Source organism: Taeniopygia guttata, chromosome 4 (genome assembly GCF_048771995.1).
Source record: "Taeniopygia guttata chromosome 4, bTaeGut7.mat, whole genome shotgun sequence".
NCBI classification, from domain to species: Eukaryota; Metazoa; Chordata; class Aves; order Passeriformes; family Estrildidae; genus Taeniopygia; species Taeniopygia guttata.
In genome coordinates this window covers 42,608,848-42,636,438 of record NC_133028.1, presented here as the reverse complement: position 1 = coordinate 42,636,438, position 27,591 = coordinate 42,608,848, and the positions used below count along the sequence as shown (strand labels likewise).

Genomic DNA, 27,591 nt, shown 5'->3' with positions numbered 1-27,591 from the left:
TCCCTTTACTCTCAGTAGTAAAAGGAATGTTTCTCTCTTTTCATCCATTCTCTTTGGCTAAGAAGCAAGAAGGAAACTTATCATTAGCATATGGTGGAAAAAAAATTGCTGCATGCATCCCTCAGGCACTGCTTATTAAAATACTAACAGAAATGGCTCAAGTATGGGTAGTGTAATGGGTATGTAACTCACTATTCCCTGAATATGTACTTTTCCCTTTCAGTACAAAAACTGAGAAACATTTGCCTTGTTTAAAGGATGAAGCGGATGGAGTTGAAGAAAATAAGTCTTGAAACAAAGGGACATTCCTGCAGCTTTGAGTGCAAGAAATTAAATGTTACTTGTTCGCCAGTGACAGGAAATATGCATCCCACAGCCATCACCACAGAAGAAAGAAGGGTTGTTACAAGCATTCACATTCCTGATGAAAGCTAAATACAAATTAGAGCTGATATGTATGTCTTATATTAGACGTCACAGTCAGAACAGTTTGAATCACTGTGCTCCAGAATATTTTGGACTGACTAAAATTAAATACAAGTTTTTCAGTTAAAACCATTTATTGGAACCAATTAATGCCTGATACACAGCCAGTGAATGCTTGTAAAAATATTTCACCAGGAAAAACAGCACTGTATCCATGTCTCAGAAAGGACAGCTTATAGAGTTGGTGGTTGTTTGGTGGGCTTCTTTTGTTTTGTTTCAGGATTCCTTCATTTATTATGAATAACCTTGGAGTCCAAGATCATAACTGGAGTATTTTCTAAGGATCCTTGAGCCTCCTGTACAAACAAATCAGGGATTTGGATCCTGCTCCTCTGTTCCAGGTGTAATTTGGACCAGCCACTTTGGGGCTGGTCTTTTAAAGACACCATTTAGCTCTGTGATGCCCCTTGGAATGTCTCAGAGCAAACATCTAGAGTAATAAGCCACTTAAAGTTAATGAACTTCTGTGAAAAATAGACATTTTACAACTCCTTATCACCTTAAGCCACTAGGTAAAAGACTTGCAGTTCTATGTAACTCACTAGTGCATTTATCCTGGCTTAAAAGGAGACTTGTGTGTGTGTGTGTGGACACTGCTTTATTAGAACAATCCAAGATCTCTCCAAAAGCAGTCTCCAGGTGTTGGTCTTCATTGGCCTACAAGTCCCATTCGTTCAAAGCTAGTTCTTCATCTGAATTTTCCTGCTAAGGGAATCTTTGAAGCCTATGACTGCAAACAATATATGAGGGAATAGAAGACTTCCATTTCTTGAACCATCTCCATCCAAAGTGATATGTTCTATCCCATCTGTTAACTGAGGAGACTTAGCTAAAACCATATCATCCGTCCAAGTTCTTATCTTAGCCTCTCTCTGTATGTTCCCATGTACTCCCCCTTTCAATAGAATAAAAATCTGCAGTTTAAAAAAGTCCATTGCTTATGTAAAAACCTTTTACATCCCTCATGCAAAAGGCAATTTGTGAGCACTGATTTAGGAAGGCTGAAGAGGCAATTAGTGTTAATGGGGGCTTGGGTGCCACATGCTGAAGAGTGAGAACAGTCCCTTAAACAATCCTGTCTTGTCAGTAGAATTGTGTATCTGTTACTGAGAGGGTTCTTTGAAGTTGTAGCAGTGAGAAGAACTCTTCAAAATAGAAATCCTTTGATCAGAAATGTAATAATTGCATGTGTTGGCATTTGGGTCCTAACTGATTAGTCCTGTCTAACTTGATTTCTTATGTGCTTTGTGTTCAATTTTAGGCACCAAAGGAAGAAACAAAGGGGAATTTACAAATCTTCAAGGTGTAGCTGCATCTACAAATGGAAAAATATTAATAGCAGACAGTAACAACCAGTGTGTGCAGGTATGACAGTATGCCACTTTCAGTGTTTTTCTCCTTGCCCCCACACCTCTCCCTTTTTTGTAGTCTTGGAAAGACACATTTTGTACAATTCAGGCAGATATAGAAAATACAAGGGAGGCTTAATTTATCATCTATTAACTTTCCATCTTCTTGACCTGCAGCTATCTTTTTCAGATCTATACTATATCTAGTATATAATCAGAGTTTATTTCCCTCCCTTATGATGTTTGGCAATGAATGAAAAAATAAGTTGTGCAATAATCTGGAAAAATGACTTTCTGTTAATATAATTTTACATTGTAAATTTTATCACTCATGCTTTCAAATGTAAATCTAGAGCAAGGTGCCACAAATAAATTTTTTTTTGGGAAGTACAAATAAAAAAAATAGTAGATGTCATTTTCAAGTGGCTTTTTGTCTATTTTACTGACTTTCTGATATCATAATCAAATCTTTTCTGTTGTAGCACCTCAACACCCATAATTTCTTGGCTTCTGTAACCTGTGTGAAAACCAAGCTGCATTTTTTTTTTTTGTTTGCCATATATCCATTTTATGATTAACAATTTGCCATCACTCTACATTGCCATGTGGTAGCAATGAACACAGCAGCAGTGGAGTGTCGCTTGTTCTTGTATGGGAGAACCAGCAAGGCACATGCCGTGAGAACTCATTTCCAGGCCTTTTCAAAGAGACAGAACCAAATATTCATCAGCACCCTCATGCTTTGTAATTTGCAGCCTCTTCAGAGGAACTTCAGTGTCTGACTACCTGGATTGGGGACACAACCAGTGGACATATTCCTATGTTTTCTACAGTCTTAGTGTTTGACTGCTGCTGAGTCACTCAGTGCCTCAGTTTCCTTATTTCTAGTAAGGGAATAGTGCCATTCCTTCCCCCGAGAGAGATATTGTGAAGCTAATTCATTAATGTTTGTGAAGTACTTTGAGATCACTGAAAAAACAGTGCAATAAGATTTTTTTTTTCTGAAATTAAGTCTTCTTAATTTAGATCCATCACTTTCAAATATGGACTGTATAAAAGTGACTCATATTCCTAGCTCTCTTCCTGACTATAGTGTTGATTTGTGACTTGCTAAAATCTAAGCTCCAAGAAATAGGTGATGGTAATATGTGGACATAATTTTAAATGTCCTGTTTTCTATTACAGATATTTTCCAATGATGGTCAGTTTAAAAGCCGTTTTGGCATACGAGGAAGGTCTCCTGGCCAGCTGCAGCGGCCAACAGGAGTGGCTGTGCATCCCAATGGTGACATCATTATTGCAGACTATGATAACAAATGGGTTAGCATATTCTCATCAGATGGAAAATTTAAGGTACGAGTTACTATGTGAATTCTCCTGAGCTTTCTCTTCTCATTACTCTTACAAAGTAATGCAAAGTAACACTGTTTGTCAAGCAACTACATAGTTTGGCTGTAGCTTAGTCTAAATTCCATTGTTGTGATGTGGAAGCCCCCGACCCAGCCACATGATATAATTAATAGGAGGAGATCACAGCAGTAATGCTAATGTTACACCAAGCAGAGACAACATGTTCCATGCTGGGTGCTTAGATGCCTTTCTGTAACTTATGATCGAGGATAGCAAGTGCCAGCAAGGCTAGTTGGACTAGCTCAACAACCTTCACATCATTAGTACTCTGATTGTACAGAAGGGTGTGTGCAGATATATGTATGCACACAGACAAACACAAAATCTTACAAGGAGTACATGAAGCTCTTCAGTGACATATGGAGGAGAAAAAGAAGGTTGCTGACTGATGGTGACCTCCTCTTTTATTCCATACTTCTCAGCAATTACAGTGTATGATTTATGTATGATTCTGTTGGTAATAAAAGCAAGGAAGGGTAGCCCAGTGTGTTTTTCAGTGCTACAGCGTAGACAAGAGTGTTCTAGCTGGTGTGTTGTGCACTGAAAAAACTGAACAGTAGTGATACTGTAGGTTTCAGAAATCAGAAATTCTAAGGAAAGTAGCCTCATATTTTCATAGCAACCCTAATCCCTTTAATGGGAATAAAATAAGACAACAGCTACTACACTACACTGATTTCCAGGCTGCAACATTTATTTTGCTTGGGTTCAGGTGCAGTTCTAGAGAGAATTAAAGGTTTCCTCCATTTGGTGCTATTCTCTGACTGCATGATACCACGTCTAGTGATGGAGAGAGAGCCACCTCTGGCAGAGGCAAGAAGTATTCACTGGTCATGGGGATAGTGGGCCTGCAAGGAAATTTCTACCATAGTTACTTAGTTCTGGAGTCCTGCATTGGACAGATACAGCCTGTTTAGCTAATTTTGACAGCCTAAAGACCAAAAAGCTCAGGTTCTGAGCTGCTCATGTGCACAGCAAGAAATGGCCCTTCTCTAGACAGTCTTTGCAAAGTGACAAATACAAATAGGTGTTTGTGCTTGCATAGTTATCAGTGACCTCCATCTGAGAAACCAGTGTGTACACATCTAGAAGTATCCAGATCATGTATAGACTCCAAGCTAAAATAAAATGATACTAAAATGTAATGCAAGTGGTAAAAAATATTACAAATTATTTGCATTTGCAGAGAGAATATGATTTTACTTGTCCAGTAATTTTGAAAACGTATAGCTACGTAGGAAAACCTTAGTTTTGGCTGAGGTCCTTAAAAGAAATGAAAACACCAAAACAAACCCAAAGAAATATGTAATTTAGTTAAGAATCCAAATATTCTGATTATCCTAGGTGTGTTTTAAATAATTATTAACATCTTTAATGTGAACTGGACTCAGAGCATGGAGGGCTTGTTTTCCTGCCTCCTTAATATATGCTGTAAATCCAGCATTTTGGATGATTCCAGCTCTGGAGGAAAAAGCTCTGGAGAAGCCAGAACCCTATGTGTGATATACTACCAGCAGGGAGACGGGTATTGAAAAAAATAATTATTAATGTAGTTCCTCTGATGTAAAGCCTAGATTTGTTTTCAGTCAATGTTTTTGTTGGATTGCAAAAAAAAAATATGCAAAAGCTGTGTGATGTTGGCAATGTTTGTGTGGTTATTACAAATTAACACATCAGACTTCATAGCTCTTGGGACTAGACTGATTAAATGAGAGATGAAACATCAACGGTATAAAACAGTATTTTTAGATTGGATGCAATAAGCCATATTTATGAGAGGAAAAATAAATGTAGAGGTATTTTTTTTTTATACAGAGGGTAGGCCTAAGCAGCTAAGTGCAGGATCTGGGTGGAAGGCAGGTGGCAGAGCAAGTGCATGGGGAGAGCAGGAGCAAGGCAGTGGGAACACTGGGATGGAGACACAGATGGGCACTGGGCACAGGGCCACACTGAGGAGCTGTAATGGGAGTAGGGACTCCTGTGTTGGTGCAGCATTGGTTCAGGGGATCTTGTACTGCACAGTGTAGCTGGAGAACTGAGCTGGGGAGGAAGGATGCAGGTACGGTGAGCACAGGGCCTGGGGGAACTGCAGAGAAACTCTTAACAGGAAGACACTGTATTCAACACACAGGGTTGGGAGGTCATGTCCACTGAGAGTGAGGCTGTGATATGGGGACAGTCTGTGCCATGAAGGGATGGGGCTTGTATTGGGCATCATGGTGTAGGACTGGGACTCGATGATCCTTGTGGGTCCCTTCCAATTCAGGATATTATTCTATGATGGGATTAAATAAAATGTATTGGAAGCACAGAACATAGTTGTAATAGATCTAGCCTATGGGAATCTGGGGAAAAATTTGTAATTTCTTGTGTGTTGGCAGTGGTAATTCTTACAGGGGCCTTGTCAGATTAAATTGGCAGTACTTGCTGAAATAACAGAGAGAGAGAAAGTGGCATTTTCCTTCAAAGGACTGTGCCTGCAAGTCACTGTGTAAGACCTCTGGTGCAGGTGGCCTGCTAGTTGTTAACTCAGCAATATCAGGGGGCTCTTTTGAGCTTAATTTAAGTATTTTTGATGTTGTCCCCTTCCTTCTGTATTTACTTACACTCGCTCTCCCTTAGTGGAATTTTAATAGTCATGTGAGCCATAAGGCAAATTTCCCTGGAGCCAGGCCCAGGCATGTCCCCGATTACAGCACTGGACTGACACACCCCTTGGCAACTTCCACTGCCAGGCAGAAAAGTGTCACCTTCCCTAGTTCTGGCAGCAAAAAAGACAGAGTTCTGTTTTCTCAAGGCTGGAAAACTTACATAAAGGCAGAGGTGGGCAAACTCCCACTTCTGGGAGCTCATGTTTAAGGTTGCACCAAAACATGAGCTTCTTCACATGAAGGGCTGTACTGTCCTGGATATGATAAAGACTCAGATTGGGTCTTAGGATTTGGGGCTTCTGTTTCTGGCTGTGCCACAGATCACATGGGTGACTAGTGATCTTCTATTTCACTTCCCAGTGCTTTATTTTCTTCATCTGTAAAAGGCAGATAACATTGCTGGCTTCCTCTGTCAAGTACTCTGAAATTGCTAAGAAAACTGTTGCAGCAGATACTGCACTAGGCTAGAGAGAGAGGGCATGCTGAAGCTGCTGTACCAGCTCCTCACCAGGTGGTGTTCAAACCTAGGGAAGGAACTGGACAACAGAGCCAAGAGAATGATTCCTGTTCTTCTGAGAAGAGAATTGTTTTCTTTCTAGTCTTGAAGACCTATATATATAAGATGACAAGCTTGTTATCAACCAAACAGGGCTCTGCAAGTCAATATCAAGTTTAGATAAGTGTGAAAAGATTAAAGGAAACATTTTATATGTCAGACTTCTTCCTTGTCTCACTAACAGAATTACGGAAAGAGTTGTCTGAAGCCGGTTGCATGTTCCAATAGGAATAGGTAGTGTGGTTAAACAGTCACAGTTGAATTTTGACAGTCCCACGAATTATAAATCCACTTATTGTGTGATATTGCAAAGTGTGACAAAGCTGTATCTCCTTATTAGAGAAGTTCTCAAACAGGAAAAGATGGTTTGTTGAATGTTTTCAATTAATCCCTGACAATCTTGAACCTTTCAGACAGCAGCAAGATCGGTAAAGTTAAACTTAGCCCTAACATGTGTACTTCTACAGTGGAAAAGTCTTCATAAATTTTTAGGTAGGCTAGCTGATTTTTTTTTTCCCCTCTAGAAATACCTGACAGTAGAATATTTTCCAACCTGGTAGGGTAACTTCATAAACATGTGCTTGAAAACCAGTCTAAATTCCTAAGAGCCTATAAAATAAGGGACCTAATGTCCCTGACTGAATTCAATAAAACACATTATTTGTATTAAGGGTTTACATGATTCATTATACTATATTTATTTTTAATGGAAAAAAAGCCTTAAAATACTTCCATTCATACACTTAATAGGAGTGACGGGGTTTCATAATGTTCTGTTCTAAATAATCAAACGTATAATTCTAAGAAACTTTCTGAAATAAAAATATACAAAGAATATGTTCAGCCAGATACAGTAATGTGTCATCAGCATATTTTGATCTAAACTGGGAACAGATTTTTACTAAAAAGCTTTGCAAACTCTAGCTGGGCATACTTTATTGCTGCTTGCAAATTATATTTTAAACCTGGCCCAAGAATAGTGATTTTTATTACTCTTCTCAGCACTGAGTGCCCATTAATATAGTATGTGATTTATTTGTTATATTTTTCCATATGTGTTTATATGGGCAGGAAGACACTGTACTCAAGAATCTGAGTCATTTTCCATAGGAATCCTGGAAAGATGGTAAGGAGGTGGTGCAATGCTCAAGCAGACAACCGCATGGGTATCCCAAAGCAAGAGGGGAATATGATTTAATCACCCCAAAGGAAATACATTTACAGATTTGCATTTGATTTATGCCTTTACTGCATTGTTGTTATGCAAACGGAATACATTTTGTAGATCTGCTGATATCTTTCTCCTGGTGAACACGAAATAATTTTTAATAGTTTTTCCTGGGGATATTTTAGCATGATTCAATTAGGTAGATTTTGCCTAAATATTTTGCAGTTTATAACAGCATATGTACATGAACATAAAACTGACAGAGGATCATTGCATGTTGGCTAAGCATAGTCTTGAAGCTGCAAGATTTACTCCCTGGAATTTTCTTTACTGGAGACTGAAAAAGGTTGTGTAGTGGCTTAGTAGCAGCCATCCTCAGGGAACCCAGGTGCCTTTATTTTAGGATCATTCTTAGTGTTTGCCTGCAACCCCACCTACAAGAATGTACTGTGAAATAGGAGTATGGGACTTACTAAGGTTAGGAGAGCTCCTTCTGTTTGCTTTGCAAACATCAGGGACATGAGAAAAATGAGCTAGGCAATGGACTTTCTCAATGCCTTGTAATCCATCCCACTGCTACTCACCAATTGCAGGAAGGAGGGGACAGGGGCAGAGAAGTCAGAAGTAGATGTGGTAGTTGCGAACGCGGTCTAATGGTAAATATGACAGGTTAATGCTTGGACTCAGTCCTAGAGGTCTTTTCCAACGAAAATGATTATTTGACTCCCAGCATTGCTTGCTCTTGGGGGGTGAACTGTCCCACTCCACAAAGGCAGTGAGGTGAAAGATGGCCTTGTTTCCTAAATAAGATGAATATCTTAGTGTATATTTCATTTAAATTCTTGTGCAAACAGAAAAGTATGTTCTTCACCAAGATATGAACCTCAGTTTGTAGGATGTGTCTGTCACAAATTACTACAGGATCTGAAAGTTCTGGAATCCGTAATTTCAGCACAGCCTCTCTGGTGGATTGTCTGTCCAATAAGGACTTTTGAAACCAGCCTGAGTTAAGTGCTTTCAAATCTGTCCATCAGTTAAAAAAAAAAGTCTATAAGCAGGATGCAAGTTGCTCCATTCCAATGCAATTGGGTATTGACAACCTTTTTTAACTGAGAGGTCAAATCTTAGCTGATTTTATGTAGATTAAAACAGTTTCTAGAATCCTGGCCTAAAAAAGAGTTGAATGGTAAAAAATGCAGAATGGATTGTGAGGTGATCCTAGAGTCTTCTTGGGTACATGCCCAGGTAGCTTATGGATTCTTTGAAGGCTTGGTCTCAATTTCTGCGTGCTCTGTTGCTTAGATCCTCTTTTAAGAATCCCTTATTTTTAAATCTCCTAAAGCATGCTTCTAGCATTTTGGGATTTGACAGCTCTCTAGTCTTTCCAAAGAATTTACTGTTATGAGATCCATCTCATCTCCACTGAACAACATTTTTCCAGTGAAATATTGTATACAATTCCCCTCCTGTTGCTGATTATGCCAGCAGATGGTTTAGGTAGTCACAAGGCCTATTTAAAATGATGGAAATAATTTTATTTACCTAAGACAGGAACAAGCTTTGATTTGTTTAGTGTTTCAAAGATTGCTTCATTTGCTGTTTGGCAACATGATCCTCTCCCCTTTGCAGTTTTCAGCTGCCCCTTCATGTGTCTAAGCAGCAAGTGAAGCAATCTCACGTGGAATCTAGTGGAAGGCAGAGAGGTTAGCCTGAGCTTTAGCTCTGCTCAAATTCTTTCTGAGAGCACTCAGAAGGTACTGGTGTCTTACTAACCCAAGAAAGGCAACAGAGGACATCATAGCCTACATCCCACCCAGCCCTGATGCTCCAACAACTCTGACTTCTTTGATGCAGGCAGTGATAAAGATGTCCAACATCAAGGTGGTTGTTGGACTCAGGAACAGCATGCAGTAGGAGACAGAATTCCTTTCTGCTTGTCTGCCTGTCCTGCTGGTACCCTAATGCTGGATATACAGGCGTTTCTGACAGGTTTTTCAAGTCACACAAATCTGATGACTGTATTTCTTATGAGTTGTATATTTGGACTCAGTTGCTGAGGTTGCAGATTTTTCAGTCTAGAAAAGACATACAGAAAGCACACACTATTTTGAGCTGGAGAAAAAAATTATGAAGTACATGGTAAGAGCTGACAAAAATTATTGCTTCCAACTTTTGATGAAAAAATGCCCCTCCATTCTTCTCTGTGCCTGTAATACAATTTTTAAACTGTACTAACTAATTTCTATCATGCCAACATATTTTCCTGTTTTGTGTTTTCCCTTTTAGGCCAAAATTGGGTCTGGAAAGCTCATGGGACCTAAAGGTGTTTCTGTGGATCGTAACGGACACATCATTGTAGTGGACAATAAAGCATGCTGTGTCTTCATCTTCCAGCCAAATGGGAAAATAGTCACCAGGTTCGGCAGTCGAGGAAATGGTGACAAGCAGTTTGCAGGTACACTTGATGGTAATATGTAAATCCCCTTTTCTTGCCTCTTCTGCTCACATTTGCATGATGTTTGAGCATGTTGAAGATGCTGTAATCTACTCCTTAATCCTCCAGGGGAGAGGTTCTGCTAGACATACAGCTCCTATTTGCTTGATTGGTCAAGCAGACTGCAACATCTGTTCTGCAAATGTAGCTGTAACCAGATTGTTTCATCTACCTCCCTATGCCTGGAAACATTTCAGATCAGTGACCCAAGAAAAGACTGATCCTAACGAGCATTTTATAAGTGCTTTGTAATTGCCACGCTAAGCTGTTTGCCACAATCAATTCAGATGCTGTACTTTGTGTTTCTTTCCAGTCACCAAACACACAAAACTCAATGCCCTAAATGGTATCTCTTAGAAAATGAGTGTAATGGGGTAGTGTTAAGATTGAGATTAGGAAGGCAGAGTTACAGAACAGCCAGTGTAATTTTGGGGAAATTGCCATTTATACTCAACTGACTGCTTGCACATGCTGTCTTTCAAGTAGAACATGCATTTAAGTTAAAAAAAACAGAACAACCCCACTGATACATTTTAAGTGAATAGCTGTTCTTTCAAAATTTGAAATAAAGATGCAAAATTAGGAATGCAGGTCATTTTACAGGTGTTGGGTCATTTTTATTATGTAGTTTCGTTGAGCTGATATTTTGACTGGTTCACAGTGAAAGAAAGGAATAGCATCAATGTGTTTTTATCTTGAGATCTCTTGCAATGTGTTATGGCATAATGTATATAATTTGAAAGCTTCAGCTCTAACACAGCTAAATTTTTTGCGTATCTCAATTTCTTTTCATTTGAAAATTTGCATAAACACCTCCTGAAAATAAGTAGGCAAATACTTCCTAACAGTGCATTTGAGAAATATATCACTTGTTCTTGCTGATAAGCTACAGAAGACAAGTAAATTGTCAATACTTGAATGTTTTCAATGCAAAAATTTTCACTTTTTTATAGTTTACCCTGATATACTGTGAAAACTGAAACTGAATTCTGTTCTGCTAATAACTCAAAATAACATCAAGTGTTTTAATTTGAGTACTTGCCTGTTTTCAAGCTACCATTTGTTTTTTACTCAAATTTGCACACATATTTCAATACACAATGTAAAGCAAAAAAAGCCCTTTTTTTTCCTGACAGTGGTCTTCTAAGTAATTTTATTTATCCTAAAACTCGTTAGTCAAATGCTTATAAGATGTGAGTACATAGTGCATAAAATATTTTGATTAAGAATTTACAGGAACATTTTTGATAACTATTTTCAGTGTATACACAACTTTATGCTTAAGCACTTCATGTTTTGTCTTGTTAATAAGCCATAAATCTCTGCATAGTCATATGTATACAAGAGAGGGAGAAATCAACAATGCTTATTGGTAATAATAGCTGACAACTGGTTGAAAAATAAATTATTTGTGTTTACAAAAAGCATTCTGAGCTGTTAAAAAAACCATGAAGTAAAATTACTCTTAATTTGAAATTGATATTCCCACTTGGACTACTATTGCTCAGAAGCCAAACATAATATGCTGGCAGGATGAATTTTTTTTTTAATTTAACCATACTTTTTATTTTAATGGTATTACTATTTTTTTTCTTCTTCTTTTTCTGCATTGCAGGTCCTCATTTTGCAGCTGTAAACAGCAACAATGAAATTATCATTACTGATTTTCATAACCATTCTGTCAAGGTACTGTCAATGGCAACTTTCCAAGTTGCCACTTTAATTTTATTATGATTCTTTCTTGGGGAAAACAATGTATTGTTAAAACCAAAGCAATCACACTCCATATAAGGAGTGTGATATAGCTCTGCTGTAGGGACAGTGCTTTCAGAGAACTTTGCATGCAGTGCATCGCTTAGTGAAGATATAGTCCATTGCCTTTGGTGTCACCATAATGGTCTCTAATTTACTGGCTTAAACATAAGTAAATAATTTTAACTTATTTTTAGTAGCCCTCTACCAAACTCTTATTGACCCTGTGTACTGTCTTCCTTTAAAAGTCTGGCTTTTGAATTTCCCAGTAAAAGCTTTCCACATTTCTAGTTGTAAAATTATAACACAGTAAAGATACATGACAGTCTTTAAATTACATACCTATAAGCTTTAAGAGTACTGGACCCATTTTACAACCTCATTCTCTTAAAACCCATGTAATTATTGGTTTTCATTCAGTGCCTCCTGCACTGGGCAGAACTGGCCACTTGTCTTTACACTCATGGAAAGTCCTGACTCTAAGCCTGCTAAAAGTCATGGTATGATAGGAAGTTTGTTTGTCCCAGTAATAAACCAAACCAAGGAAACATGCTGAGATGTGTTGGCAAATGTCTGTAAAGGAGATACAGGCCATTTCAGAAATGCCTCACCTGTGTGTGTTTGTTCTCAGGCATTTCCTTTCCTACACCTCCTATGTGGGCTCTCGTGCCCTCCCTCTACAGGAGAGAGCAGCAGGAGGACAGAGGCAGGATGCTGTTCTACCTGGGCTCTCAGGACATGTATGGCAGTCCCACACACCTACAAAATAATATCCCTGGCATTTCACCTAATGCCTATTTTGACTGAACAGACAGATGAACCATCAGTCTAGTTCTTCACTGTTTCTAATTGAAAAAATAAATTTTATATATTCACCTGAAATAGGAAGTTGCTGCCTTAGCGTAGACACCTTTGTGTCCTGAGCTGAATCTCCTAGGTCTGGAATAGCAACCTTACTTGTGTATCCTTTTGGAATTGGTGAGGAAGTAGCAGCTTGTGGTTTGGATTACAAGACACAAACCAAGACTCTGCTGCAGGAGCCCTAAAGCAGCAGGAGGCCTATGACTCCATAAATTACCTCTTACAAGCAAGGTTTGCCTGGTAACAAGAAGAGGCTTAACAGCAAGGGGCAAACTGAAATGAAAAAAAGCAAGTGAAGAAATATAAAAAGTGTGGTGTCCTAGAGGATTTGTAATTGTTAAATTTTTAATGAGAACAGAGTGTCCCATCTGTCCCTGTGTGACTCAATGGGATACAAATGTTACTTGTTACAATTTGGTAATAACAGGAAAAGATTCTTATTTCTGTAGTGTTCTCTAAATTGGTAGATATAACTATTGACACTCTGGAGACTTTATAATCTGAGAGCAGAGAGTACATCTTCTTTTAAATAATAAATTAGTTTATAAATAACTAAATAAATTCATTTCACTCTTATGAGTCCCAAAGCTGCTTCCTGCCACCAGTGTCTTGAATTAAGCAAGCTCACTCAGCAACATTTTTCTCCCACCCCCATTAACCTTCAAGGATGTTCCTTCCCTCAGGCATCTTTTTATGGAAAATCCTGTGCAATGTAGGCTTCTCTCTCATTTGGTCACTTCAGCCCAGGGAGAGAGCAATATATTTTTGTCTATTTTTTTCATTAGTTGGATTTTTTAATTATTATTATTTTCTTTAATCATCTGAGGCACTAACTTGGTACTTCATTAATTTCCTTCCCCAAATGTTTTTTCTCTGTTCACTGTGGGTGTTCGAGAACACAATAATTCCCTGACATCTTCCAACTTATCAGCACTGCAGTGTGCACTTGGCACTTGTCAGGTCTTTGCATTTTCTTGTGCAAGCCACAGTCAGTCTCTAAGAACACTGTCGGACCTTGTGCTGCAGCTGGATCCAAGATGGACGAAAATATTTTAGAGATGGCTGTGTACTATGTAAATGACAAATTTTTTGTCTTGTTAGGTCCCATTGGTGCATCCAGGTCACTGATGACAGAACAGTCATTGATCAGCTCCATCTTTCTGCTGTCTAAACCTGTTACCATCACAGAGAATTCAGTTGCTGAACTGTATACATAGAGCAGCATGCCATGATTTGCAATGTGTGTTAGATTATGGAAGCAGAGAAGAGAGCATCTGTTCCATTGTGTTTCAGTTCCAAAGAAACAAAGAACCCAGTGCTGCATCTGCATTCAGCTCTTTTCATTTCAAGATGCATTAGCTGCAGAAGAATTCTGGGCCTCTTTGCCTCCATATCTGAGATAAATCAGATCTTAAGTGAGAAGGGAAATGCTATATGGTGTAATGGAGTGAAGGAGGAGATGGGTACCTTTTCTCCCATCTTGTGTGTGTGTGTTGGGGCTGTGTGTGCCTAGGAATTCTTTAATTCCTCGTTTAATTAGCAGGTGAGCTGGTAGCACTAGATTACTAATACTTGATTCCATGCCATATTTAGGTTGTTGTGTTAACCCATACAGGTCTTTAACCAGGAGGGAGAGTTCATGCTGAAGTTTGGATCAAATGGAGAAGGAAATGGGCAATTTAATGCACCAACTGGAGTAGCAGTAGATTCTAATGGAAATATTATTGTAGCAGATTGGGGAAACAGCCGAATACAGGTAAAAATTTCTGTATTTCAAAGGTGCTTGATTAAAAAAAAAAAAAAGGGTTGCTAACTCTGGCCTTCAGACTGCCCAAGACCCAAGAAACACCATCAACATAAGAAGTGATGTGGTTTCTCACACCATCCTTTATATGCCTCATTGTCCACTTTCAGACCTGGTGGTGGTAGACCATCAGCTTTTCATTGCGACTGCTGGCAGCTCTGATGGCCACTATGACCAAGGATTTTGGGACCAAGTAGTTCCCTCAAAGTTACTTGATGACTTAAGAGACTTCCAAGCATTGCTGACATTATAGTAATTTATAGTCACCATAACAGAAGATCAGAGACATAGTGGAAAATATGAAAATGCAAAATATGTGAATGCAGCAGATTTTTATCCTCTTTTTTAAATGTTGAGAAATTATTCTGCTTTCAAGTTATGAGAGTTGCACTCTTTTTAAGTGCTAATCACAAGGTCTTCTTGTTTGCCAAAAAATACCTAATAAATAAGTGTATGCATTATTTCCACTGAATATAAACCTGAGGGAGCTGCTTATGAGTTGTTCTCAGGAAGTGCTGTCAACAGGGTAAGCAAATTCCTGGTTTTCTCTGTGTGGGAACTTAAGAATCAGGCTAGCCACAACAGTGATATTTGTTAGGAAAACAAGGTGTTGGTTGAGTTCACAATTAAGTTTGATTTATTATAGTTGATTATTTTTATAACAAGAACGGATGAGGTTCTTATTTTTTATTATTATTATTATTTCATTGTGTGTTAATTCTTGCCAAAGAGCCTAGCGGCTATAATTAGTTCTTTTTAATAAGAACATACATTTATATATAGTCTTGCATATTATGAGATAACAGAACATATTTTACCCTTTTTTATTCTATAGTATGTCAACTGTTTCAGAAATGATAACAGTCTGAGAGCAGACTTGTGTCTGTTACTTTCCTTTTTTATTAATAACATTTATTCTGTGCTTTCTTACCCTCAAAGGTTTTTGATGGAAGTGGATCATTTTTATCCTACATTAACACCTCTGCTGACCCACTTTATGGTCCCCAAGGTCTGGCTCTTACTTCAGATGGCCATGTTGTAGTCGCAGACTCTGGAAATCACTGCTTTAAGGTCTATCGATATTTACAGTAGCAATGAGCTCTGGAGCTGGATAATCACCCACCCTTAAGAAAAGACTCGTCCTAGAGATTCAGGATATCTCCTACTTTGTGTTTATTTTTAATAACAAAGGCATCTCTTATGGACTTCTCATGATAATTTCCAAACTTACCTTGTTTACATAGGGCTTGCACCTCTTATGTTTCTCACTGAACTTTTTGTTGTTAAGTGTTAATAAAAAAAATCCTCTGTAAGTGAATTCATAAAGACAATGTGAAATTAAACACAAACTGCATCCTATGAAACTAGAATTAAATAATAAGGCAAAAATGAGAAAAGTCTGGGGGAAGTCCCCAAAGCTTTTTGATGACTGCGAAGGATAGCTCCTGCTTAGAGCTTCCAAATTTAAAGAAGTATCATTCTTACACATTATTTAACCCCGAGGGGATCCTGGGAATCTTCTATATCTCATTATCATGGTAGGTTACACTTTTAACATTCTTCCGTCTTACTGTGTATAACAAGTAGATCCTTTTAGTATAAGGTTAAGTCTCACAAAATCAGTCTAGCTCTAACCGTCAGACCTAACACAGCTCAGTGTTTAGCACTATGAGAATCAATGCAAATTCCCTACTCATGTGGAATTAATGAAGGATTGTTTCGTGCGGCTGTTTTTCACTCTTCCTCTTGCTCAATGTGCAGGAAGGACTTTGCAGAGACCTGACATTTCTAAAGCTCTGGAAAAACTCAATTGTAGTGATACATTAGTGGGAGCAGAATTTCTGATAACCACAGACCTTCTGACACCAAACTAGTTCATTAGGATCAGGGGTATTACAATGTCAAGTCAATTAACCTCATGTGTGCCACTCTTTCGTACGTGTTCATTGCCATGTTTCCTTACGGCAACTCATTGTATTAACCTCTAAAATAAAATGCAGCTTCACACAGGACAGAAAGCCAGAGAAGTACCCTGTGGAGGACCTACATTATACAACCAAAGGAACTGTGGTAAATGGAGGTTGTGTAGGAAAGCCAGGGGTTACCAAAGCTATTTCTTTTTATGTGAGAAAAAATATGTTACAAATAAAAATGAATTTGAACCACTTCCTGAAGTCCTTCATCAAAGGGAATTTTGTTAGAGAACAAAACAAGGACTGTGAGATTTGTTCCAATTTGTTTGTATGTATGTATGTATGACTGATTGACATAAAAATAAAAAAAAAAAGTAAATGTGGGTTATTTCAGCAAACTGGAACGTATGTATGATATTTGACAATGGCAGTACTCTGAAAAATGACCTTTCTTCCTCTGCCAGATCTCTCTACTGTGTTCTTTGTTGAAGTATTAATTTAACTGGAAATGCTTACAGGCATGGTTCTGTTTTTAATGTTTGGTTTGTTGGGGGGTTTTTAAGTATGAACTTGTCTTTCTAAAGTAGCATTGGCTTTATTCTTATTTCTATATCCAGTGGTCAAAGGTTGAATTGCTACTGTAGCCTGATTATCTATAGATAGAGTGGTGCTCCCTTCTAAGTGTTGTTTGAGGAGCTGTGAGCTTGCTGCCAATGCCTACAACAGCCTGGGAAGTGCTGTCTTTCTTTTCGCATTTTTAGAGCCTTGAAACAAAAGGGCATTGGGTCAGAAACAAGGGAGTATTTTAAGCATGTTTGCAAAATGGAAAGAAATATTTGATAATTTTTTTTGTTATAAGTATTTGTCTTATTTCTAAAACATAAGGTGATTGTTCTGATGAATTTGAGAAAAACTAATGGTTTTTTTCTAAAATTGCATTTGATTTGTAAAAATGCAGACCCCAAGGTTCTTAAATGGGGGATTTGTCTGGTTTTTAATTACTGTTTCCTGAAGATATTTCCTCTTCTTTCCTTTGTTTGTTATTTGCACATAAACCAATTTAAAATTTCTCGTGCAACTATAAGTTTCCTTAGTTCATTGGAATAAGTATTTTGTGCATGAAGCTTAAGGACTGTATAATGAAGCTAAGAAACTGATGGTAACATTTATTAATATTAAAAGTCAAGTTTGTTATTACTAAGAAAACAAAATATCCTCTGCTTGAACTGAGTTTGTCCTAAAATTCTGAAGATGGTATCTCGGTCATTACAAATAAACTGTCCTATCAAAATTTAACAAAGCTGTAGATCAAATTTTCATTCTAAGTGTCCTTAAAACATTTTCTGACATTGGAAGACCCTTAAATGGCACATCAATGAAGAAAAGACATTCGAACTGTAGTTAGTAATAAAGAGAAGAGGTTGCACAGATTGAGATAAAAATTTTTTAAAATGTGCTGTGGCTGTCAGTTACCATATTTAGTTCCAAATATGGATTTTTATAATACAATTTTACTAAGCTTGCATATTTGCCCCTCAGAAAACATTGCCAAATCGCTGTTGTCAGGTACTTTGAGAAGCATGAAAATAAGATCCTAACCCATATATCAGAAAAGATATTTAAGACTGTACTATTTCATGTATACACTTTTCTTCAAAAGTTTTTCAGTCCTTTGGTCCAACATTGTTTACCAGGATTTTAGATAACCCTTGTGAACCCAGTACATCCTGATTAAATAAGTGAATTCTGCACTAACCCCCCTTACAACCCAGCTGAAAGCTATTAGGAGTTTTGTGGTCTTTTTCTGAGTAGTCTTTTGGATTTTCAGATATTATCAGCAGAGCAGCACTTAAAGAATGTCATGAATTTGAAGTTACTTCTGATAGCAAATGCTGTCAGCATTTGAATTTATTTCTGATAGCCAATGCTCAACTTCAAATTTAGTGGCATAGGGCATTCCCTTCCAAGGTCTGACCTTAACTGCCTGGCACTGGGAAACTGAGAAACACATTGCTTTTATGGTGCTTCTGAAGCCAATTTTGCTAAAATGCTTGGCTTACAAACCTTACAAAGAGCAACCAAAGCAGAAATTCTGCACTTAAAAGCTGGCAGACTTTTTTTCTCATCCAGTTAAGGGAAGGTCAGAATTGCACTATGTGATTTGCTGAGTTGTTAGCATTTATTAAAGGCTTTATAGGCACGCTGCTGCCAGATTTCAGGTATAACCAAATGTCCCCTTAACTTCCCTGGAATGCTAATTGACTAGCAGCACAGCATGAATGGTGAAAGTATTTGCTTCATTTAACTAATCTTCAACTCAAAAGTAATCTCAAAAGGTTATTAGATCTTGTGTCATATGGAGCATTTTAGGACAAACTAGCCAACTGTATTTTCATTGTTCAGTGAATAGAATAAAAAGATATGTTCAGATAAATCCAATATAAACAATAGGAGAGTTTTACATAGGTTAAACCAGCACCAATGTATTGAAAAAGAAAAGGAAAATGGTTTAGGCAAGCTATTGCCTCATGAAGATGGAGTGCTATTTACTAGTAAATGTTCATTTGTTCTGTAAAAGCTAGAGGGCTTTTGATTTTATGTCAGTATTTTTAATAATAAGGATCTAGTGTTGCCATAATGAGAACTGTTAAGTGCCCAATATGTTGTGTTTATTATAAAGAAATGACTTTCAATTGTGGGAGACAGCTTTTTATGAAATCATGATGTAAAGTCAAACTTTTCTTCGGGAATTCAAGCAGGCATTATCTGACCTGTTTGTGGAAAGTGTATAAAATATCTTTTGTACTATGGAGTGGGAAGGTTCCTAACAGGTCATTTTATTTCTGACAAATGTACAGCACTTCAGTCAATGTTTGTGAGCAACACAGCCTTAACCCTGACACTTTTTCTTTGGCTTTATGACATGGGAATGTTCCCTAAGTTACATAGTGTATGGCAGCAGCCTCTGACAGAAATCTCTACCAGTTGATATGCTGCAACTTTCCAGTTCTAGGAGTGTTTCCAGTTCTTTTTTCCATGTGTTTTCAAAGTTTTTGTACATTCCATCTTTGTAAGTCAATATATGTTTTGTGTATATGTAAACCTTGTACTCTCTTGACACTCATAATGAAATATTCTTCTCACTTGTTTTTTTGTTTCAATGATGATGTTTTTGGGGTTTTTTTTGTTTTGTTTTTTGTTTGTTTGTTTGTTTTTAATCCCTATGAAGCTAAATACAGACTTTCTCTCCTTAAGGTCAAGGATGAAAGATGCACATCAAAGTGTTTGTATGTGCGTGTGTGCGCGTGTGTGTGTGTGTGTGTAGTTTTAGCTTCCTGTGTGCCATGGTATTCATAATGCTTTAGCTGACAAAAAAAATTACTCTGTCTTGGAAATGTAGGAAAACCAGAGTCAAATGTGTACCTTTACCACGCACAAAAATTTCAAATAATAAAAATAAAGCTTGTTTCCTCTGTTATTTGCATGCTTGAGGATTTATTTTTCATATGTCTTATACTCACTTGTCCCTAAAAGTAACCCCATAATGCAGGAAGACAGGTAATTTTTTCCAGTTTTCTTCCTGGACACCACAGGTCACAAGCCAAGCAAACAGCGTTTTTTTCATGGGTGTTAAATAATTTTTATGTTAACACAGAGCAAAGAGGGACTTGAGCTGTTCTTGGGAAGAAGGTGCAGAGTTGGAGCTTCCTTGTTCCTCTCTTCCTTCTTCAGTCCAGGAATCAAAATTAAGATTTTAATTGGTGGCAGTAAGATTAAGAGCTGTAAGCTTCTTTGCTTGCATCACAGGTACACAGTATCTTTTAGCTGAGGTGTAATATAATCTTTCAACAGTCTGTTGCAGAAAACCAAATTACATTATTGTGGAGAATAGAAAATTTGCCTTAGGAGTTCAATCTGACTGTTTCTGTAAGAACAAATTTCCAGCTTGTATTAACTTCAATTTAACATAGTTCCTATGTCTTCTTGGTCACTGAATCATTTGAGAACTGAATCAAACCGGAATCATTTGAGAACTCATTGTGACTGGGAACTTGCTCACGAAGTAAGACAGAATCTTCAGATGCATCATTTGGCTTGGATGCAACCTCAATGGAGGGGACTAGCAGGGTCAATGAGTGTTTGCTCAGTGGCAGGACAGTCAGAAATGAGACAGCTGAAGTACTGAGCAGCTGTCCATTTTTGTGTATCTTTCCCCTAAACCCTCTAGAGGAATATGTGTTTTATTCTTTCTTGCAAGTCATAGGGAGTGTCAGCAGCCATGTTCTGAGGCTCATTTTTCTCCTAAGGACAAACCTAGTACAATGTAATGGATCAGTTTTGGTTTTCTGTCAGTCTCCAGATGAATACACACTCAGCAAATAGACTCTTGGTGCTGAATGTACTTGTCTATCTGCCCTTAAATTCAGATAATTACAAAAAGCTTTATTTGTCTGCCAGCTAAAAGAACATCTTGAAGCAGAGCAGTGTTGGATTGACATTCAGAGTTGCAGAGCACTTGTTCCTTCCTGTGTAGAAAAAGATCACGAAGACTAGAAGCAATAACACAGGATAGCCTGAAACCACTGGGCTTAGTAGGTAAGATGCTTGTTACATTCCAAATCTTGTCTTATTGATAGGCTAGAAATGTTTTCTGTTCCCTGGGTTACTAGAGCAGAGGCTCTTCACCACTGAGCAAAATCAGACAGGCCGAACACTAATACTGGGGGACACTTTTGTTTACCAGGAAATATCTGCAGTGAATGGCCAACTTCCTCTTTGACCCTCTTGTGGTACTTATCAAAATACCTAAATGAGGCGTAGAATCTTTAGCAATTCTGTAAATATGACTAGAGAACCCAGTCTCACCAATGAGAAACAATGTCAGGGAGAATAGCGCCAAAGTAGCTAAAGGAGCAGGTACTTTGGGCAGCCACCCTTAACAGGTTTTCTCTCTTTAGAGTGGTAGCCCTTAACATGCCACTGCGTGTTCAAAAACATTTCCTTGTTCCTTAGGCTGATGTTCTCTCTCACATCCAGCTGTGCTGCTCTGCAGTTAACTCTCTCCACAGTTTTACTGACAGTTCATGTGAATGCTCTCAAATTTGGACCAGACTGAACTATCTCAGTGGAGTGGAACAGTCAATGCCATTTCTGTGGACAGATGTTCTCCCTAGGCAGGCCCCAGCTGTGCTGGTGCGGGAGATACCCAACACTTGCTGCTCATTGCTACATGCAGTTGAGGGCTGCTGCTCTCCGATTTGTTGTGAGCTAGGCATGTGAATGCCTTGTTCCTTCAGAGAAATGCCTTGTGACCAAAATCCTAGTGTTTGAGCTGCTCACCTCGAGGATAACTTCAGCAGCTCTGCCTAGCAAAGCTGTGGAAGCAGTAAGTTTTGGGGGAGGGCCAGCTAGCATTTATCACCAAGCGTTTTTCCCTCAAGGGTTAAATGTTTGTAGGGAGAACACCTGTTTACAGTCCAAAAGCTCATTCAAGGATGGAATGAGGCAGTAGGTGCTACAGACTGGCCTATATGGGATACTTAAGGATCATATTGCTCCTTGATGTGTGGCCACGGCCCATGACAGACTGCTTGGATCCCAGAGAAGTTGGTATCACCCCCATGGGTGAGTAACTCCTCGTCCTCCATGCTTGAGCTCATACAGGTGCTGTGGGAGGCAGCCACAGGACTCAAAAGGCTTGATCTAACTCTTCTAGAGATAAAATGATCTGCTATTGGAAAGGAATGAGAAGGAGGTGTCTTTACAAACAAACTGATGGTAGATAAGGCCAGATACAGTGAGGTGAAAGAAGCAGTGGGGGAAACCATAAATTCCATAGGAGTTCCACTAATTGACACAGACTGTTACTCACTCAAGACTCTGCTAAATCTCTGTATTTAGAGAAAAAGAACAGAGACACAAAGAAAAAGAAAAAAGGGGGGTTTATACATTAGAAAGGGTTTTAGGTATTAGGTGTTTCAGAGAGTCTGTACCTCTCAAGTACCTCAGCCAGTGGGGAAGGAAGGAGGGAAACGCAGCTGGGAAATCAGGATAAAAAGGAGGCTGTGTGCCCTAAAAATTTGGGAGACCCCATGGGAAATGCTCCATGGCCTCTCCCTTTGTTTGAATAAGTTGCAGGGCTCCTCTGGCTCCTTTTTGGACATAAACCTCTGGTGTTTGTGGATTAATTTTCCTGCCATATTTGATTTGAGCTCTTCCCTTATGAAAAAAAATAGCTCTTTTAATTAAGACTGTGCTGTGGCACATATGTATGAAAAGAACAAAATTAAACTAGGAAAATTTTCATTCTCTAGTGGCTCAGCTTTCTGCCATTGTCGCTTTCTTGTCCTTTCAAATTTCTGATTGCAATTCAGCTACTGTCAATTGTAAGAGCAAAATTAAGGAGAGTACAAATTTCATCTCATCCAAGCATAATTACACTGACAAAGCACTGTATTTTCTCTAACTCAGGAACAGGGGAAAACTATTTTGACCAATACTTAAATATCTATCAGACTCCTAGAATAGAAAATGTAGCCCAAATTGTTAAAGCTTAAGAAAATCACAGAAAAATGAGAATAATATTCTAACAGAAAGACACAGTTATGAGTCTCCATTACACTGTATTTCCATCCATTGTCTTGTTTTTAGAATCATAGCATAAGACTAGCAGTTTTGTGAAATACCACATTTAGACATTCTGAAGCCCATTAAAAATACCAGGCCTTTATGTATTTTAGGAGTCATTCATTCCACTTCTTGCAGTAATGGAAAACCAGCCCTCAAATGACAAAGCGCAACATACACCCTTTTGTTTGGGACCTCTTTCACTCCATGGTCTTTCAACCAATTAGTTTTAATCAGGTGCTGCAAAATGTGGGAGGTGTTAGGGAACGTCTATTACAGAGCAAATTGAACCCGGTGATGTAGCCGGAGAGGAAAGCTAATGTGTTTACAAACAATTTGCTGGGTGAAGGTATGGGTGTTAATATGTTTGAAAAGGGTCTTAATGTCTGTACTAACTTTGGGCAGTGGGTTTGCTGCAGAGCCCAGACAGCTTAGCTCCCAAAACAAACAAGGGTCTGCACAAGCTGGAGTTGCTTTGGGGTAAAATAGTAGGTACAAGGGGGGGATACGTGGTAGGCAGTTTGGGAAGGCTGTACCTTCCAAGTACCTCAGCCAATGGGGAAAGGAAGGGGCAACACGAGGCCAGGAGTTTATGATAAAAGGAGGCTGTGCCCTCTGAAACCTCCAGAGAGAAAACCCTGTGGGCACGTGCCCCAGTGGACTTTTCCTTTATTTAAAGTTGCAGGACTGCTCTGTCTCCTTTTTGGACATAAACCTCTGGCTTTTGTGTATTTTCCTGACACTGTGAAAGGGCTTCAGGGCTGCCAGGGCACTTGGGGCAGCTGACCCTGGCTATCCCCATGATGCCTTGAGAGGCTATCCTAGAACAGAGGCTAGACAGTGTTAAAGGAATAAAGTAGGTATTTATTAAAAGGCCTTCAAAGGATACACCTTGGGCAGTACAAGAGCCTGACCATGGCTCCACCCAAGATGGATGCCCAGTCACGAGTTTTCACACTTTTATAACTTCTGGTCCATTTATATATTGGGGTTAATTTACCAGTTACAGCTTCAGGTTATGAAGTACAATCCTCCCATATTGCTCTCCTCAATTTGCTGTTGATTTATACGTTTTGGGACTGAAGTTGCAACAGTGTTCTTGGTTCTCAGGCTGGAAAAGGATTGTTTTGTCTTACTAAACTGTGAGGTGAACTTGCTAACACTTTATGTGAAGTTCAGAGTTATATAGGAATGCAGTACAGAATCTGGAAAATATGAAAGCTAAAACTTAAGGCATCAGCCAGGGGCCATGGGCAGAAAAACCCTTCTATGCCACTTGCTCCACCATCACTCAAGAGCATGTTTTGGAGGTGGATGGACTCTCTGGGTTGCTGTGATCACATTCAACCTCTGAAACAAGGAATGCATTCCAGCTGTGGTTCCAGGTGTGTGCTCCAGCTATGTGCTGGCTCTGTGTGGGGGTGACACCTGGGTGTTTGCTGGCAGTTTTCTTTCACAAGATGGGAGCACTGCTGTCTCATCAGTACTGAACAGAAAACACGAGATACTTGCCCCAAGCCCACATCAAGAGTGAATGTTGTCCTGAAAACCCTTCCTTCCTCTCCTCTTCCTCTACTGCAGGCAGCATATTCAGCTCTGACACCCACCCTGCCACTCATACATGTCACTCGGAGAAAATACATGCTGCAATGGGGACTTTGCAAATGTTGCAGCAACCATTTGCTCGGCAGCAGAAAAACATCAGAGCTCGGTTTTGTTTCAGGCTGTGAAGGAGCAGGAAGGGGCCCAGACCCTTGGACTGCAGTGGTGAGGGTGACAGGTGGAAAAGAATTGTCACAGCGAGCATGGGGACATTGTCGCTTTAAGGGTTGGCCAAAAGAAATGGAAGGCAGAGAGACAGAATATGAGCCCTCAACAGCAGATGAGGGGGTGTACCAACAGATTTCACCCCGAGTTAGCAAATTGGAAATGTGATGCACATGAAAAAGAACAAAAAGCTTTGTATTAAAAATGTCTTTTCTAATTTGCATTCATTTTTAGTAATACACTGGTGTGCACAACAAGAAATGGGATCATGGGCTACATGGAAAAAAACTTCAGGTTTCAGGGAAGGGGTCACCTTGCAAAAGGCATCAAAAATATTCACAGGAACTGCCTGAACATCTCAGCTTGCACATTTTCATTTGCTTGAATTTAAACTCTTGATTTAGTATGGCAGATATGAAGCCACTGCTGTTGCAAAGCGATTTCTCAGAACTTGCTGCAGCTGAAGGAAAGTGATTTACAACACAAATAATAATTAAAACAAGCCGTCAGTAATTAAAGTTGCGAGAACAGTCATCACAATGAACAACTGCTTCAAGCAACACCAGATGTGGCCAGGCCCTTCCCTTCCACGGGCACTGAGGGCTTTATTATTTATTATTTTTCCACGGCCCGTGGCTCCTGCGACAGGCCGGTAGCACAATACACGTGGCGTTAGACCACGGCTAACACGCTCGTGCTGTGCGCTCGGTTTTATTTTACGGCACCAGCCGGCAGGCAAAAAAAAAACCCAAAAAAAAAAAAAACCAAACAAAAAAAACCCAAAAAAAACCCAAAAAAACCAAGAAAACAAAAACCCACAGAACTCCAAACAAAAGCCACGCGCACATTCCCCGCGCTCCCGCCACGGCCGTGAGGGCGCTGAGGGCCGGGCCGGGCCGGGCCGGGCCGGGCCGGGCGGGGCGGGCGGCAGGCGGCGCTGCGCACGCGGCCTCCCTCCGCCTTCCCTCCCGCCGGGCTCTTCCCGCCCGGTGGCGCCGGAATCAAACCGCGCCGTCCGCCCGCGACATGGTAAGCGGGGCCGCCAGCCCTCCGCCTCGCCCCGCTTTCCTTCCCGGCAGCCAGCAAAGGCTGCGGGGGGAGCCGCGACCGCAGAGATGGCGGTGACGGCCGCCCGCGCCTCGCTGTCCCTCCGCCCCAGTGGCTCTGAGGGGAGCGGGGCTCCCGCTCCGGGCAGGCCCCGCGGTGCCGGTTGTGGAGGTGCAGCGGCAGCACGGCGTGGGCCGTGCCTTTGGGTTGGTAAAGAGCGATGTAAACGAGCCAACACCCGGAGGAGTGGCCTCCTCCAGGCTCGAGGTGCCCGCTGCTTCCCCCCAGACACGGGAGCCCAGGAGTGGCCAGGCTGCGGCTGCGGGGCGGTGGGAGCGGGCGGAGCGAACCGCGGTGTGCCCGGTGCGCTCTCAGCGCCGCGTTCGGCCGTCCGCCTGCGGGCGCGGCCGCGGGATGGGTGCTCGTGGTGTGGTTGGTATTTGTGGTGGGGAACGCCTGCCAATGAGGGAAAAATTAACGTGAAAGTCAATAACCTTCATCGAGCGTGCTCTTGGCTTCGTTGTTTTGCTCTGTTCGCTGGAGTGGCGGTGTGAAACTTGGCGCCCGAGGGGCGTCGCTACAAGCACGTGGTTCCAGAAACACCACTTCCATTCCGCGTCGTGCCTACGCGTTGTGTTCCTGCTGCTGCTGGCGGTGTCAGGGCTCTTGGAGAAGGCAGGAGGTGGAAGTTAAATGACGTTAAATCCGTCTGCTTTCTGCTCATGCCTACTTGAATGTTCACAGCAGCTCCAGGTTCTATTCCTGCAATATACTGACATTGCAGGAGACGCAGTGCTGACATAGGGTATTGCTGGCTAGAAGAGGAGAGAGAGGACCTAAAAAATAATAATGGTGCACTTTATTAAATACTGAATTGCTTCTGTTCCTTTCTCTGTATTACTGTACGTGCATAAGCTAGCTTTTACATGTGTTTTTTAAAAGTAAACCAGTCTGGCCATTTTGCTCTTGCATGTTTTAAGTGTTGTGTGCTGCCTGATTGTGTTCTTTTTTAAGAAGGAAGTAGCTATTAAAAAGTGAAAATGGTGCTGACTCCTTTCTGTTGGAAACTTGGAAACAACCTTGTCTTTCTCAAAGCACCTTGCTAATAGACTACGGAGTTCCACTGATTTATAGGTGACAATATGCATTCTTTTTGGTGGGGTTTTTTTGGTGGTTTGTTTTTTTGTTTTGGTTTGGTTTTTTTTTTTTTTTTTTTTTTAATGAGACCTTTTTCTGCCAACATCTTATTTGGCCCTTTCTATCCCTCTTTCCCTTTTTTGTAGCTGCACACAGTGTGAATCAGGGAGTGGGGCAAGGGGAAACTTCACAACTTCACATTGTGGCTGCTGCTTTTGGGTTGTTGAGAATTGCACTTAATGCTATTAATAAAATTCCAATTCTCTGTGAAATATTTTATGTCCTAATTTTATAAGAGGCATATCAAAATAGCATCTCTGAAAGTGACCAGAGGAGAGACTGTTTCTCAGTTTTGTGTTGTTGATGGCAGTTTGTATATTTTGTATTGTTACTTGTATATTTTGTGTTGATTGTCGGAAACCCTGGCCTGGTTCAGGGGTCTCGTGTGGTGGTAAAGTCTCTCCTCCAACCCGTGCTTCCAAAGAAAGACTCTGCAGCCTCTTGTTGTTCGGTCTCAAGGCAGTTTATTGCTAGCTATCTAAAAGATTGTCTTTGCCGGCTGTGGCTGT

General features: G+C 39.9%; 2 protein-coding genes and 1 long non-coding RNA gene across 25 annotated transcripts in view; all 3 read left to right on the top strand.

Moving 5' to 3' along the window:
• TRIM2 (tripartite motif containing 2) overlaps window positions 1–19,922 on the top strand; it is an 88,896-nt gene extending 68,974 nt beyond the window's left edge. For 12 of the 22 annotated variants that reach the window (XM_030271494.4, XM_030271489.4, XM_012573441.5 and 9 more), the window contains 6 exons: window positions 1,748–1,851; window positions 3,021–3,188; window positions 9,907–10,087; window positions 11,730–11,800; window positions 14,343–14,483; window positions 15,471–19,922. In XM_030271494.4, coding sequence (XP_030127354.1) covers window positions 1,748–1,851; window positions 3,021–3,188; window positions 9,907–10,087; window positions 11,730–11,800; window positions 14,343–14,483; window positions 15,471–15,623 — 818 coding nt within the window. In that variant the 3' untranslated portion in view covers window positions 15,624–19,922. The remainder of the gene's footprint in view (window positions 1–1,747; window positions 1,852–3,020; window positions 3,189–9,906; window positions 10,088–11,729; window positions 11,801–14,342; window positions 14,484–15,470) is intronic. The other 10 variants (XM_030271504.4, XM_030271498.4, XM_030271500.4 and 7 more) reach the window with 1 other exon arrangement.
• LOC140683967 (uncharacterized) lies at window positions 3,195–4,547 on the top strand. The gene is made up of 2 exons (XR_012055682.1): window positions 3,195–4,023; window positions 4,057–4,547. It is a non-coding gene; the product is annotated as an uncharacterized lncRNA (long non-coding RNA).
• Window positions 19,923–20,057: 135 nt separating the features above from the next.
• The window catches only part of MND1 (meiotic nuclear divisions 1), a 47,523-nt gene continuing 39,989 nt past the window's right edge, over window positions 20,058–27,591 (top strand). The window contains exon 1 of one of the 2 annotated variants that reach the window (XM_012573418.5): window positions 20,058–21,040. Coding sequence is in view for 1 of the 2 variants with exons in the window: in XM_002198428.7 (XP_002198464.1) it covers window positions 25,865–25,867 (3 nt within the window). In the remaining variant the exon portion in view is untranslated. Of the gene's footprint in view, window positions 21,041–25,733; window positions 25,868–27,591 lie in introns of those variants that run through there. The other variant, XM_002198428.7, reaches the window with a different exon arrangement.